General features: G+C 38.2%; 1 protein-coding gene across 2 annotated transcripts; it reads left to right on the top strand.

Annotated features, from left to right (window-relative positions):
• The first annotated feature begins 638 nt into the window (after positions 1-638).
• RAPTOR1 (Regulatory-associated protein of TOR 1) lies at positions 639-13777 on the top strand. Of its 2 annotated transcripts, XM_087320253.1 has the most exons (23): positions 640-2023; positions 4414-4516; positions 4642-4724; positions 4808-4966; positions 5048-5164; positions 5248-5408; positions 6424-6578; positions 6665-6809; positions 6888-6963; positions 7073-7174; positions 8699-8782; positions 8863-8973; positions 9042-9395; positions 9472-9661; positions 9742-10362; positions 10430-10771; positions 10852-10975; positions 11128-11252; positions 11335-11480; positions 11597-11698; positions 11770-11855; positions 12365-12437; positions 12913-13777. In XM_087320253.1, exons 1-23 carry the CDS (start codon positions 1685-1687, stop codon positions 13246-13248), a joined length of 4134 nt encoding a protein of 1377 aa, XP_087176379.1. In that variant the 5' UTR covers positions 640-1684; the 3' UTR covers positions 13249-13777. The 2 variants fall into 2 exon arrangements, 1 of the variants encoding a protein (XP_087176379.1); XR_015529850.1 differs by lacking the exons at positions 12365-12437; positions 12913-13777 and having other exon boundaries at positions 639-2023; positions 11587-11698; positions 11770-11861.
• The last annotated feature ends 876 nt before the right edge of the window (positions 13778-14653 follow it).

The raw sequence follows: 14653 nt of genomic DNA, 5'->3' as shown, positions 1-14653 counted from the left end.
TGTCAATGGGAACGCTTCGGCCAGTCGGCCGGGTCGGCCCAGAGTCTGGGCCGGCCGCTGGTTGTCCGCGCATCGTACTCCTTCGGGTTTGCCTTGGCATAGGAAAGGTCTCTAAAAGCTTAATATGTATGCAAAAAATAAAATAAAAAAATAAAACCCTCTCTCACAGCTGTGCGCCATTAAACGCCGGCCAAAGCTTTTTAGGAGAAAATCCTTTTCTCTCTCTCTCTAAACCCTAACCCTAACCCTAATCCTCTCTCTGCACGCGCGCCCACACACGACGCACAGACACTCACTCTCTCACACCCTTATACATTCCTTTCTTCCCTTGCTGTATCTTTCTTTCCCCCACCCCCGCCCCCCAACCCTAACCCTAACCCTAACTTTAACCCTAATTCTAGCCCCCCCCTCTGCTTAATTCAACTCCCGTTCCTCTGCTTACTCCAGTGGATCGATTACCTCCCCCCTCTCTTCCTACAATGCCTGTTGTTTCCCGTGGTCTCTGTTGTTCCCGCTGAATTCCTCGTCTCAGTCTGCCTCGTCTTCGTCTTCGTCTTCGTCTTCGTCTTCGTCTTCATCTCCTCGTTTCCTTTTTGCTTCTCTCTGCCTTTCCTCTTCGTTTCTGTTAAAATTTTAGGGCTTTGCTCGATTAGGAGAAGTACTGGTGGCATCCTAGCGTTGCTTTTGAATGTCCATAGCGTGCAGGAGATGCGTATCAAGGGAAGAAGAATCCATGTTTTTCAGAAGGAAAAACCCTGTGCCGTAAATCGAAAGCAGTGAAGCAGATCGATCAGTTGTTTTTTTAGGGTTCCTTTCCGATTCTTCTTCTTCTTCTTCTTCTACAAGAGCTTTCACTAAGGTCTTCGGAGTTGAATCGATCTTCTCAGAAGTTAGAAGGAGCAAGTAGCAATCAGATCATTTTTGGCTTACCTTGTCAATCAGGTGCTTGTCGAATTAAGGCACATTTTTTTCGTTCCTTTCCTCCCTAAAGAAAAAGAAAGAAAAATACAGAAACAGAGAGAGAGAGAGAATGTGAAAGGAGTTTCGACAAGGGTTACATCCGAGTGGAAAAGAAGGAGAAAGAGGGAGAAAGTCAAAGATAAGTAGGAATAGAGTTTTGATAAGAGTTCCTTCCCCATAGGAAGAAAGGGAGATTTGATAAAGAGTTCGTTTTGAAAGTCAAGATCTGCAAATTGGTTGATGATATGCATACGACTACTCTTGGCTTCAGCTGAAGCATGGTGATCTGGACGTTGCATTTGTTCAGAAAATCAGCGCTAAGAATTCTACAGAGAAGTGCAGATATGGTGTTTGTGGCCTTCCTTTGTAGCTTCAGATCAAACCATTATGACTTCTGGAGGCTTCAGATGGTTCATTCAGAGTCAACTTACATGGGCAAGACGTGATTTCTAAGTTTTCTATCAGTTGATTTAGAGTATTTTGATGTTGGTTGTATAAAAAGAATATCAATATGATTCTAAAAAGTTGAATATACCCGTGTATGCAAGCCATACAAGCGTTCATGCATTTCTCTAACAAGGCAATTCAGTCTTGATTCAGCTGAAAAGAAAGAAACACTAAAAAAAAGCATTGAAAGGAGAAAGTAAACAGAGGTTTACCCCAATGGTCTCCTCTTTTACGTCATTTCATCAAAAAGAAAAGTTTATAAAAGCGAGACTTTCGAATGGCTGTTGGAGAGGTGATGGCTTCCAAGGAATGCATTGATGTAGGAATCATGGCTAGGATACGTACAGGATCATCAGAACTAGCTTTGCTTAACAACAATAACAACAATAAAAATAATGAGGATGGAATTCTTAGACCGAGTCTAACAATTGAGGAATGTGGAGGAACTATGGTGGAAGCTGACTCATCAGAAAGAGAGGTGGATGGTAACATGAGGATCATCTATGTACCTCAAACTGTGTATCTCAGTGGTGCTAATCGACATGCTTATGAACCTTCTGCATCTGCTGGCCCTGCTGAAAGCGGCGTGGTCTCGAAATGGAGAATGAAGGATAGAGTAAGTGCTGTTCTCTATTTTTATGTACTGTGTGGAAGTTTGCTCCCATTTTCTCATCTAAGAAATGTTGAAAGACTGTTGGATGGAGTTGTCAACCTGTACATCATTCCACGGTGTCATCTAGTGAATGAATGGTATCTGAACCCAGGGTTATGGTTGATAGAAATAGAGCTTTCCACTAGAATTAAGTGCTTGTCACCAATACACACAAATATGTATTGTGCTAAATGTGGCTTGGTCTCAAAATGGAGGGTTTACCCCAAAAAATATATATGAATGAAGAGAGAGAGAGAGAGAGAGAAAGAGAGGGAGGGAGTCCAGATGGTTGTAGCTAAGTTGTTAAGGTCTTCTGGCAGAGACTAGAAGATCATTCATGCCTTCAATCCCTACATTCCACAGTGGCATCTAGTAAATATTAAGAAAAAAATATGAATATTGGCTTGAAAATTGAGCCTTAAACTCCAGGCCTTCTTTTGATAGCCTTAACAACTTACTGCTAGGGTAAGCTAATGGAGTTGATTTGAAGTCCTAGTTCCTGGTTGACAGCGCAAACTGGCTATATCGGTACCTTCCATTAACAATTTCAACACTTACAATTCTAAAAAGCACATATATGATTTTGAAAATCTGCTCAATGGAGTTTGTGCGATTTGAAAGCCTAGTTCCTGGTTGACAGCGCAACCTGGCTACATCCGTATCTTCTATTAACAATTTCAACACTGACAGTTCTTAAAAGCACATATATGATTGTGAAAATCTGCTCACAAAAGAGCACATATGTCCTAGTAAAATAAAATGTGAATTAACTTTTGCAGAAGGCAAAAGCAACCGATGGACTATCTGTGTTTGGGTATAACAATCTCTCAGTATGGTAATTCATTAGTAGAGAGAGCAGATCGAAGCATGGTCACATCAGATGACTTGTTTTAAGCTTTATGTCCCCTTACCCATTATCTATCCCTTGTCCTTGCTTCTCATCATATCTGGGGATACGGTCCCAGCCTCGTTTCTGTTTCCGAAATGTTTTCTATGTCACATTGGACCAATACCCGAAGAGGCTATAGAAATAGTGAAGGATATTATAGTGTCTAGAAGAAAATTTAGTATCCTTCTGTCTTAAGCGTCATTTAATAACTTGAATATCCTCTTATCTGGTCCATATTTGTTCACCTGTCATGCTCGATTTCTAGTTTCTATGATCTGAATAGCTCATATATGGATTGAATCCTTGAGACAAGTAGGTATCTGTATATGTAGGAAGAAGTATGCCCAGGACAGGGGTATTCATGTCCTGCGGAAATCTAGCTTTTTAAGATCCTCTGTGAGTGTGAAACAGTGAGGGAGATGCCATCCAACATGTACAGAAAGAGGACCTGCTCTGTGGATACTGAAAGGTAAGGTAATTTATTTAGATTCGGTGTATAATAGAATAACTTCAAACAAATTTCATGGGAAAAAATAGGTATTCTTTGTAAATATCATTAGTATAAAAAAACATTGAATTTGTCAATAATTAGTAACTTTGGCAACAGAATGGCTGGCAATTTAGTGTGTCGAAACAGTGATGTAGGTTCTCTGCTGAAAACTATTATGTATTTGGATGAACTCAGCCCCAAGCAAACATAACATGCGGCGTACTCTATACAAATGCTTTTGCGTATTACATTCTATCCCTTCAAAAAGTCAAGAGAATGTTACAGCCAAAAAACAACAAAGACTAATATCTTACTGAAACGAAAGCTAGAAATTATACTCCATCAAGAGAATCCTTGTAACAGACTTTGTTTTTAAAATATACATCTCTAAAGTGAATTGAAAATAGAGTATGATTTCCTGGATCTTGAAGCAACAACTTGACTCATGACCAACTTGAAGATTTTCTAAGTGAGGTTGCTCAAACCATCATGAACTGGACCTGGTCATGGTGTCTGCCTCCATCTCATAGGCATTTCAGTTCTTATCTCGTGATGTGATTTCCTGAGACCATGCCTTAAATCCTTGAATTCTTTCTTGCCTCAATTTGTACATAAAATTGAATTTACTGGGTATCTCTGGACTTTTTACTAGTTTATTTATATTAAACACTTCATTTTTAATCTCCTCTTCAGTGTCATGTGCCAAGATATACACATGTTTCTTTCTGCAGTGTATGTTACAGAATACACACACATACCTCTTTCTTTCTGCAATTTGTTGTAGAGAAGATCATATAGGTATTTTATAGGAGAGTATGAAAATATTAAACAAAAATATTTTAGCTTTTAAAGTAAACTTGACTTTTGTAGTGGTCACTTTTTTATATTTAAATAACTGTCGTATCATGAAATTTATGTTTGGATGATACGCTTCAAGTTTTTATTCTGGAGTTGTGGTGGTACACGTTTTTGCAGATGAAAACTGGGTATGTTGCTTTGGTGCTTTGCTTGAACATTGGTGTTGATCCTCCAGATATCATAAAAATTTCTCCTTGTGCGAGAATGGAATGCTGGATAGGTAGGATAGTTCCTGAACATATTGATAAAATATCTTACGTTATTTAGTCATTTTCATATCTGGTTCTACTTCCTAGAAGCTATCTCTTTTCAGTACAATCTAAAGGATTAATTTTGACATGGTAGATCCATTCTCAATGTCTGCACAAAAAGCTATTGAGGCTATTGGAAGAAATTTGCAAGCACAATATGAGCGATGGCAACCACGGGTATGGTGTATTTTGTTTTCTTGGTTCCCACATTTAGATGATGGATTTACAGAGTCTTTCCTTCTGGTCATTTCTTATGACAGGCTAAGTATAAACTGCAACTTGACCCAACTGTTGAGGAATTAAAAAGACTCTGTTCACAATGTCGGAAGAGTGCGAAGTTAGAGCGAGTTCTATTTCACTACAACGGGCATGGTGTTCCAAAGCCAACAATTAATGGTGAAATCTGGCTTTTCAATCGGGTTGGTAGACAAGATAGTGCAAAGTTGCTTGTATGCTTCAAAATTTCATGAAACATGATATCAATTATGCTATTATGCCAGACTTACACACAATACATACCATTGTCTGTGTATGAGTTGGAGTCTTGGCTTGGAACACCATCCATTTATGTGTTTGACTGCTCTTCGGCTGGGATGATCCTAAATGCCTTTTGTGAGGTAATTTCTCTATCTAGAATATGTTTTTGTGGCTTTATATATTGCATTGTTGGTATTCTTAGTATGGATTTCCTAATTGGCAGCACCCAGAGTGGGGTCTTAATAGTCCAGTTTCATCTGCGACAAAAGATTGTATCCTTTTAGCAGCGTGTGGAGCAAATGAGATCTTACCTCAACATGCAGAGTTACCAGCAGATGTATTTACTGCATGTCTAACAACACCAATCAAGGTTGCTTTAAGATGGTAAATGAAGCTCTGCTTTCTCTGTATTCTCATTTTGTATATGAGTTTCCAGAGGATGATGATAAATTCAGTTTATAGTATAGCTGTAAATGTGGGTCTGACCTATCAGATAATATTAAGCATCAACTTCACCTACTGCACTAGTCTAGGAACTGATATTAATGATCTAGAGTTACGGATGCAATCAAGTCTGAATAATGAACTACATCTTGTAGTTAAGAGTATTCTGAGCCAGTCTTGTTGGGAGAGGTGATGTATCCTGAGAAATCTGTTTGTTCTTAAGAGAAAAAGACTAAGGCAGTGGATAATCAAGGACTGGAAGTTTATATTATGGACGTACTTATATTTTTCAAAAGCCCGTGTCTTTGGAAATTCTACTATTTTTACATCTATCAAAATGTGCTTGCTTGACTCTGCAGTCAACTTGGCCAATTAAAGTCTAATTGTAAATTCTCAATGGGCATCTCTTGCAAGCTGCTTATCCCCAACCATGTTATGATGCATTGGAATTTGTGAAAATACACCTTCAGAAAACTGTAATGGTTGTTGAAAATATTGATCCAGTTGGAGTATTCCGAACCAGGCTTGTTGGGAGAGGTGATGTATCCTGAGAAATCAGTTTGTTCTTAAGAGGAAAAGACTAAGGCAGTGGATAATCAAGGACTGGAAGTTTATATTATGGGCGTACTTATATTTTTCAATAACCCTGTGTCATTGGAAATTCTACTATTTTTACATCTGTCCAAATGTGCTTGCTTGACTCTGCTGTCAACTTGGCCAATTAAAGTCTAATTGTAAATTCTCAATGGGCGTCTCTTGCAAGCTGCTTATCCCCAACCATGTTATGATGCATTGGATTTTTTGAAAATACACCCTTATTTCAAAAAACTGTAATTGTTGTTGAAAATATTGATCCAATGAAAAGCAATGAATCAATTTAATCTAGTGTTATAGTGTATATACTACTGGGGTTTACAATTTGTTTTTGACCTTTGATTATTTTTATTCCATATAGGTTTTGCCCGAGGTCATTGCTTAAGGATTCTCTAGATCCAGATCTTATTGACCAAATTCCAGGAAGGCAGAATGATCGTAAAACACCTTTAGGAGAGTTAAACTGGATTTTTACAGCTATAACAGATACTATTGCCTGGAACGTCCTTCCACGAGGTGTGTTTTTCTGAAAACTGATTAGGGCAACTTTAAATCAGTATTTGAATTTCCCTTAACTTTCTAATCAACGTTTCTTTTTGCAGAATTATTTCAAAAGTTGTTTCGTCAAGACCTTCTTGTTGCAAGTCTATTTCGGAATTTCATCCTTGCAGAAAGAATAATGCGAGCTGCAAATTGCTCTCCTTTGTCCTATCCCCGTTTGCCTCCTACTCATCAGCACCCAATGTGGTAGAATAAGCTCTCTAAATTCGTACATTTTGACAAAATATACGTTAATATTCGATATTCAGATTCCCATATCTGTAGGTATGCATGGGATATGGCTGCTGAGATGTGCCTTGCTCAACTCCCTGGATTATTAAAGGATTCAACTGAATTTAAGGTATTATTAATTATGCTACAATTATTAGTCCTATTGTAGATTGGAAACATTCTAATAGTTGATATATGCTTCATTCAGCTTATGCATGCTCTTTGTATTGTATTTCCAGGCAAGTCCCTTTTTCAGTGAACAATTAACAGCTTTTGAGGTTTGGTTGAACCATGGGTCAGAAAGAAAAAAACCCCCAGAACAACTGCCGATTGTTCTTCAGGTAATGATTAGCTCGGATTTGATATTAAGTAAAGCTGATAAAAAATCTCATGTAGATAATTCACTTTGGAAGTTTCTCATATTTTTGTATTTGCAATGCATCATTTTTTACCAATTGACCAAATATGGTTGTCATCTGTGAGGTAGCTTCTAGGCATCCTCTGTTCCTGTTGATTTAAGAGAGTATTCTTTGTAGCTTGGAGATGCAGCCTCCTGATAATGGGGATGATCACTTGCAAGACACTGATATTTTCTAGCATCACCTACCTAACGGTGTATGACTACATCTCAAAGAGCTGATGGTCTCTCATCCTTGGTGATGAGCTACAGATACATAGTCCCACAGCAGTGTCACTGGGAAACATGCCAAACCTGAAACATGGTGTTTCACCTCAGTGAGGAACTAGTGAAGTGTGCTCTATGATATTGCATGTTTTTATTGCAGACAAGGAGATTACAAGTAGATACTTGACAATTACTAACTTGCTAAAATTAGATTCAGAATGTAAACTTCAGAGAAACAAATGCTGAAATATGAACAGAATTAGAGAGAGATTATTAATTTTCATGGAAGATCCAATGCAAGCCCTTTGATGGGATGGAACCCATGGCAATGATAGCACTTGTTTTTTCTCAAATTTAAGACTTTGAGTTGGAGACCAAACACGATCTATTTTATGGGACTGAATCCATGACCACTATAGCACTTGTTTTTCTCACAGTGATGTGGTCTAACCTATCAAACCAAGATCCAGAGAGAAAAGAAAAAATACTAAACAATTAAGATTCCGAGAACCGAGTGAAATTTCTGAAATATGATGCAGAGTTTGAGAGAGAAAGAGACCGAGAGTTTCTAAAATATGAAACAGTTTCAGAAATATGTGAGAGAAAAAGAGAAGAGATGACTGCATTTTGGTTTGCCAGTTTCAGTTGGGCCGAATTACAGTTTCTAATTCAATTATACCCTAGAGCTAATTAGAATGTCTCCTGCTGATGGCTGCCTACACTTTTTTGCGTATGACTTTTATATATTATATGCTCTTGAGCTTGTGCCCTTTCTCCCTGGATCCTTGTTGGGCTCTCCACATGTGTTCTGCCTTCATCCTTTTTTTAATGAATGGTTCTGATCTGTTGAAATCTGATAAAATTGCTGAAGACCAAGACAAAAGCAATACATAATACTCAATGTGTAGCACTACAAGCAAACTTCTATAGTAAATAGCATCCACTTTGGTGCTTTTTGTATTTTTGATATATGCGTCAATAATAGAAAATGAATTTTTGGTTACATTTATAAATATTGGATTTGTCAAATTCTCTTGCGCTGTGCTGTGCTTGCATGTATGTGCCTATCCTCCTTTTTTATGCCAAAAAACCCAATCATGTGATATGTATATATTTATCTAATGAGTAAATGTTGAGGATAGAAACTATGGTGGACTTTTTATATTTATAATTTTTTTCTCTGTTGTTGAACAATGTCTTTGCACTGTTCTAGAGATATTTGTTTATATTTTTTTTGCAGGTGCTACTGAGCCAGTCTCATAGATTTCGAGCTCTAGTTCTATTAGGACGTTTTTTGGATATGGGAGCGTGGGCTGTTGATTTGGTAATTATTATTGTGTTCATAAAGTTATCATTCTTATGCAGATAGAATTTGGAAGGTATACCTTACCTGGTACTCTTTAGGCACTCTCTGTTGGAATATTCCCATATGTGCTTAAGTTGCTCCAAACAACTGCAGCTGAGCTCAGACAGATCCTAGTATTCATATGGACCAAAATTCTTGCTTTGGATAAGGTATTTTCTAATTTTGGAGACTTGTTTTATGATGAAAATAGAAATTGATCCAAGGTCAGTGTTTTCAGTCCTGCCAGGTGGATTTGGTAAAGGACAATGGCCATCAGTACTTTATCAAGTTTTTGGACAGTCCAGATATACATGCTGAACAACAGGCAATGGCAGCCTTTGTACTTACAGTTATTGTGGATGGGCATAGAAGAGGACAGGAAGAGTGCCTCCAATGTGGTCTTGTTAGTATATGCCTCCAGCACATTCAAACCTGGTTATCAACAGATGGGCAACGAGACACAATGCTGCTGAAATGGCTGTGCCTGTGTCTTGGAAAGCTGTGGGAAGGATATGACCTTGCTCAGCAGCAAGGGCTTCAAGCAAGTGCACCAGCAATTCTCATGCAACTTCTGTCTGAGACACAGCCTGAGGTATCTTACCTGGGTTTATGGAGAACATCTATGCAAGTGAAAGTCTCTTGTTTTCCTAAAGCTTATATCTTTTCAGGTTCGTGCTGCTGCTACTTTTGCACTTGGGACATTGATTGCTGTTGGAAGTGAATTAGTCTCAGATAGTGCTTCCTTGGATGATGATCATGAAGATGAAGAAAGACACAAAGCTGAGCAAGAAATAGCTAATTATCTACTGAAAGTACTATATGATGGAAGTCCTTTAGTAAGAGTAGAGCTTGCAATAGGTATTACAAAATCACTCGTTATACTACACTAGTATTTCTAATCAATTTCGTTTTTGAAAGAAGTTCTATTGAAATTTCAGGTCTGTCTCGATTTGCCATTGGACATAATAAGCTCTTGAAACCCATTGCAGCTGCGTACTTAAAGCCCCCATCAAATTCTGTCATTACCTCATTACCGACATTAACACCTATCCGGAGCGCATCAGGGAATTACAGTAACGCTGCTCAAATGGCTCTCTCAGGGAGCTCTGTTGCTCTTTCGAAGAGCGCAGGTCTGAGACTAACAGAGCCAATGCCAGTGCACATAAGTTTCAACAGCCCATCACTTCAAGTGTCTTCTCTGATGCAGGGTTCTCCTTCAACAGAAGTGTCCAAGTTTTTGGAAAATGAAAAGTCAAGCAATGGTGATCTTAGGCCTAGAAAACAACGTACAGAGGAAAGCAGTTTTTATGTTCGCTGTGTCTCAGCTATGTATACTCTGGGAAGGGACCCTTTTCCTCATGTTGCAGGCTTTGGTCGACAAGTCCTCAGAAATATTGGTGTTGAACCTGTTGTTGTCAACCCTGTGAAGGTTGGCACCAGTCCAACTCTACACTTAGGTTCAGGATCTGGCCATCAAAGGAACTCCTCAATAGGAGCAATGCCTCCAACTGTACTCTCAAGTTTACCTCGATCCTTCTCCTGGATAGATTCACCATCAGGTTTACATTTTTTTTGTTTGATTTTAGGCTCTTCCATTTACATTTCTAAGAGGATTTCTATCTACAGGTAACTCTACAGTCACATTTCGGACACCTCCTGCGAGTCCCCCAACAGGACAAAGTGTGCTAACTGGAACTGGAATGAGAAGAGTATGCTCTTTAGAGTTCAGTCCTCACTTGCGAAGAACTGCAGAGTCTGGTTTAGCTGGTTCAGCACTCGTTGGAGGTGGGCCTTCACCAGCATTGGAAAATGTGACAGTACCTTCCTCAAACTTATACAAGTGGAGTTCTGGTCATTACGCCAGACCACTTCTTGAGCTTCCACATGATGATGATGATGATTCTTCAACTCGTAGAACTGAAAGGCAGCGGTTAGCATTGGATGGAATTTCCAAATGTGAACATTCTAGTAAGTGGGGAAAGCTCTTGTCATAATTCTACTGCTATCAATGGTGCTGATGTAAAATCATTAATGGAACTTTGAAACAGACATCACAAGAGTCAGTGATCAGATTGCAAGCTTTGATATTGAATCTCAAAGCACTTCTAAAGCTGTACTCTTACACCCCTTTATACCAATTGTGTGTTCTGCAGATGAAAATGAGGTTATAAGGTTGGTGCTGAGAATATTACAATGCTACAGTTTGTTCTTTCTCTTAAGTCTTCTGTTAACTGCTCCAGTGAAAATATACTTGATAATCGTTTATTATTTAGTTCTGTCTGTGGACAAAATGCTGACATTTCGAATCATGTATTTGGTTGAAGGATCTGGGATTATGAAGAAGGAGAATTGGTTAACATGTTTGATAACCATAAAGCTGCTGATAAGGGTGTGTCCAGAATGTGTGTACTTAATGAACTTGATGACAGTCTTTTACTTGTAGCATCAAGTAAGTAAATGACTATATCGACTTTATCACATGAACCAATTATTTTGTTGTGATATAATGTCTAAGATCTTTATTTATTTAGGTGATGGTTGTGTAAGAATCTGGAAAGATTATACTCAGAAGAATGCTCAGCATTTGGTAACAGCATGGCAAACAGTCCAAGGACATAAACCTGGTGTCCGGAGTATGAATGCTGTAATGGACTGGCAGCAGTTTAGAGGATTTCTGGTAATACTCATCTATTTCTTGTCCATACTATAGGAACCTTTTAACTGTGTATTGAGTAGAGGATTGCACTCTCATTTAGTTATTTTGAGAATGCCACTGATGTTAGATTTCAACAGTATGCCTCTGGCGAGGTATCTTCAATTGCAGTATGGGATTTGAATTCTGAGATGCTTGCATTCGATATTCCTTCACAATCAGACAGTACTGTCTCTTCTTTGGTGAGCTTATCGGAAATCAGTATGATTTGTATTCCATTTTTCTTGCTACTTATTGTTCCGTTGAATTTCAGTCTGCATCACAAGGCTTATATCATTATGTTGCTGCTGGCTATTATGATGGATCAGTTAGAGTATTCGATATAAGATCCAGAAATCTGTAAGCTTCAGTTTTTCTTTTGTTCCATATATTGCATCACTGGTTTGTTTGTGGCAGGTGTCAGTGTAAATGTTGCTGTTATTGTTTTGGTCAAACTTGCTTGTTACCGGCTGACTCAGGCACTTGGATTCATGTGTTGTGATTGGGAATATTAAGATAAAATTTGAAATCAGAAGGTAACTCGATCAATAATTTAAGGAAAAGAACCATTGAAAAGTTCTCCATCTGTTTTGGGAAGCTTCAACTAGAATTGATGAACTGATGACATTATGAAAGTAGTCATGAATGTTTGAGGATTTATGAGCTAATGACCCTGTTGGAAATTGAAAGAGCTGATCAAGGATTGAAGACCTCTTACACAGAAACGTATTTAATGGATCTTTTGTCTAAGATTGAGCTCTTTGGGCTATGAGTCTACCTGCTGGTTTAACATTTTCTGTATAATGTTTTTATATTTAACTCTACAAATTCTAGTTTTAGGTGATAACTATGATGTGTGTTTATTTCAGGGCTTGTATCACAACTCTGCATTCACAAAAGGTCATAAATGTGGACTTTCTGCCGGGATTAGACTCAAAGAAGGTCTCTCTCTCTCTCATACACACACACTCACGAACCCTGACATGCATGTCATAGTTCTTAGTTTGAATCCTATAAACGGTCAGGTGCAAGTGTAATATTAGAAGATTCATTCTGCATAAAATATTAGAACCCCTAATGTTTTTGGAACTATATACACAGACAATCAGAACACTTGTATCACGGACTCCCTGAGATGGTTTATACAAGGCATGAAATGAAGTCTTGCATTTTTGTCTGGACTGGATTCACAACCTTTACAACTTTTAGAAATGCTAGTATTGAAATTTTTTAATTTCAATTTACAAAGCCTTCATACACTAAATCTTTGTTCATGGCAGATATTCCTTTTCAATTAATATCATACTAATGCAATGCCATCTGTGATGATCTGATAAATTGAGTGTCAAATCTGTTAATTTGCAAGCTTGGATTATTATTCCTCAAGTGCTAAGAATGACCACTTATTTGTTGCCAGATAGTATCAGCATCAGGAGCAGGTGACCTGAAATTTATCGACATGAGGAAACCGGAAACACCCTGCCTTGAGGTGGATGCACGCAGCAGCTTATTATCAGCAATGGCTGTACATAGACATGCACCTTTCATTGCATGTGGGTCAGCCAAACAGGTGATTAAAGTTTTTAATTTACAAGGAGAACAGCTAAGTGTTATCCGATACCATAACAGTTTCCTCGGGCAAAGGATTGGGCCAGTTAGCTCACTGAGTTTCCATCCATACAAAGTATTCCTTGCAGCAGGAGCTACTGACTCCAATGTGTCCATATATTCTGGAGATTCTGGCCTTCCATGATATTGCCGAGCTCTTAAATATTTTATCTGGGTGCACTCAAAATACATAATATCTTAATGGCCTGTGGTTCAATGGAGAGATACGAAATGTCAAAGCGACAAAAGCTACAGCTGAAATGTTTACTCCTAGCGTAGATGGTATGATCAAAATGAGGGTGCAATCTCGCCACCTCTCAGCAGCTAATTGCACTCGGTCCTCTCCCTCATTAGTGGAAAGAAGCCTGCACTTGGAGGAATTTGTAATTATATTCTTTGTGGCTTGTGTTCAGCCATTTGTTTGATAAAAAAGAAGAGATGGACTTCAGTCCTTGCCAGTGGCTTATACACCAAAATCTAAGGATGTAAATAGCTTTGCACAAAACCGTGTACCTCTGATTCTTTCCAGCTGTTCAAACACAAACATCAGTACATTTTGTTACAGGCCATGCTAAGGGCATGTCTGATTGACTTGAACAGAAAAGTGTGCTTAGTCTTTGTAAAATTGTTCCATCATGTTAATCCACAAAAAGGCAATCACAAATTGGAACCAATCATATTAGCATATCAAACCTTACAAATAGAAGTTAGCTGAAAATGGTGGTAAATCTATGGTTGTTTCAGGTAATATGAGTATTGATCTGAGAATTTGTTTGCATTTCAAACTTTGGATTTGGTTTCTGCACGGATAATGATAGTATTGAACCCAAAACTCTGGATCATGATTTTTCATGATATGTATGCAAGTGTGCGGGCATTGTATTAATGATGACATGTGGAGGAAAGCAAAGCATAATTGATGATGATGTGTCAGAGGAAGGTGATATTCTTAAAAGTCATCTCATGTAACTCATTGCATACTTGCAAAGTTTGAATGAAGAGGTGTAGACATGAGAACACAATCCACACATGGTGGAGTATTATATCTGTTAAAAAAGGTATAGTTATGGCTGCTTCTGCTGCTATGTTCTTGTAGTGGCAACATGTTCTCTTTATAAGAGATGTATGGACATTAGAATACAAACCAGAAATATGTAGAGGGGTATATGTTGTCTTAAAGGAGGTACTTTTACTGCTCTATTTTTTGGCTACTTTTACAGCTCTATTCTTGTAGTATCAACATGTTCACTTCACTCTATTCTTGTAGTGGCTACATGTTCACTTTACAAAGTATAAGTCATTTATCTTTTTCATGCTGTGAGGCTTAGCTGTGAACTGTTTCTTGTATCGAGTCTAATACAGGAATTTCTATGAGGCCTGCAATGCAAATTTTACACTGAATTGAGAAAAGAATAGTTGGAAATACATGATCATGTGGGTTCAGTTGCATGGAGAAATTGCTCAAACTTGGTCTTCTTCAGAACGTGATTCCTGTTTAGTACTTGGTACATGTAGTCCAACATAGAAAATACCTGCCTAAAATCAGTGTG

The sequence above is a fragment of the Azolla caroliniana genome, unplaced genomic scaffold, assembly GCF_043228905.1.
Source record: "Azolla caroliniana isolate FFs.n. ecotype wild unplaced genomic scaffold, voAzoCaro1.0.p SCAF_5, whole genome shotgun sequence".
In the NCBI taxonomy this organism is placed as follows: Eukaryota; Viridiplantae; Streptophyta; class Polypodiopsida; order Salviniales; family Salviniaceae; genus Azolla; species Azolla caroliniana.
Note: the sequence above shows the minus strand (reverse complement) of the source record. Positions and strands in the feature narration are given on the sequence as shown.

Excerpts from the sequence above, each read along its gene's own strand:
- RAPTOR1 (XM_087320253.1), top strand. The coding sequence starts at position 1,685 with ATGGCTGTTGGAGAGGTGATGGCTTCCAAGGAATGCATTGATGTAGGA. Across the intron at positions 2,024-4,413 it reads AATGGAGAATGAAGGATAGA|ATGAAAACTGGGTATGTTGC; the intron begins GTAAGTGCTGTT and ends ACGTTTTTGCAG. Across the intron at positions 6,964-7,072 it reads AGGATTCAACTGAATTTAAG|GCAAGTCCCTTTTTCAGTGA; the intron begins GTATTATTAATT and ends TTGTATTTCCAG.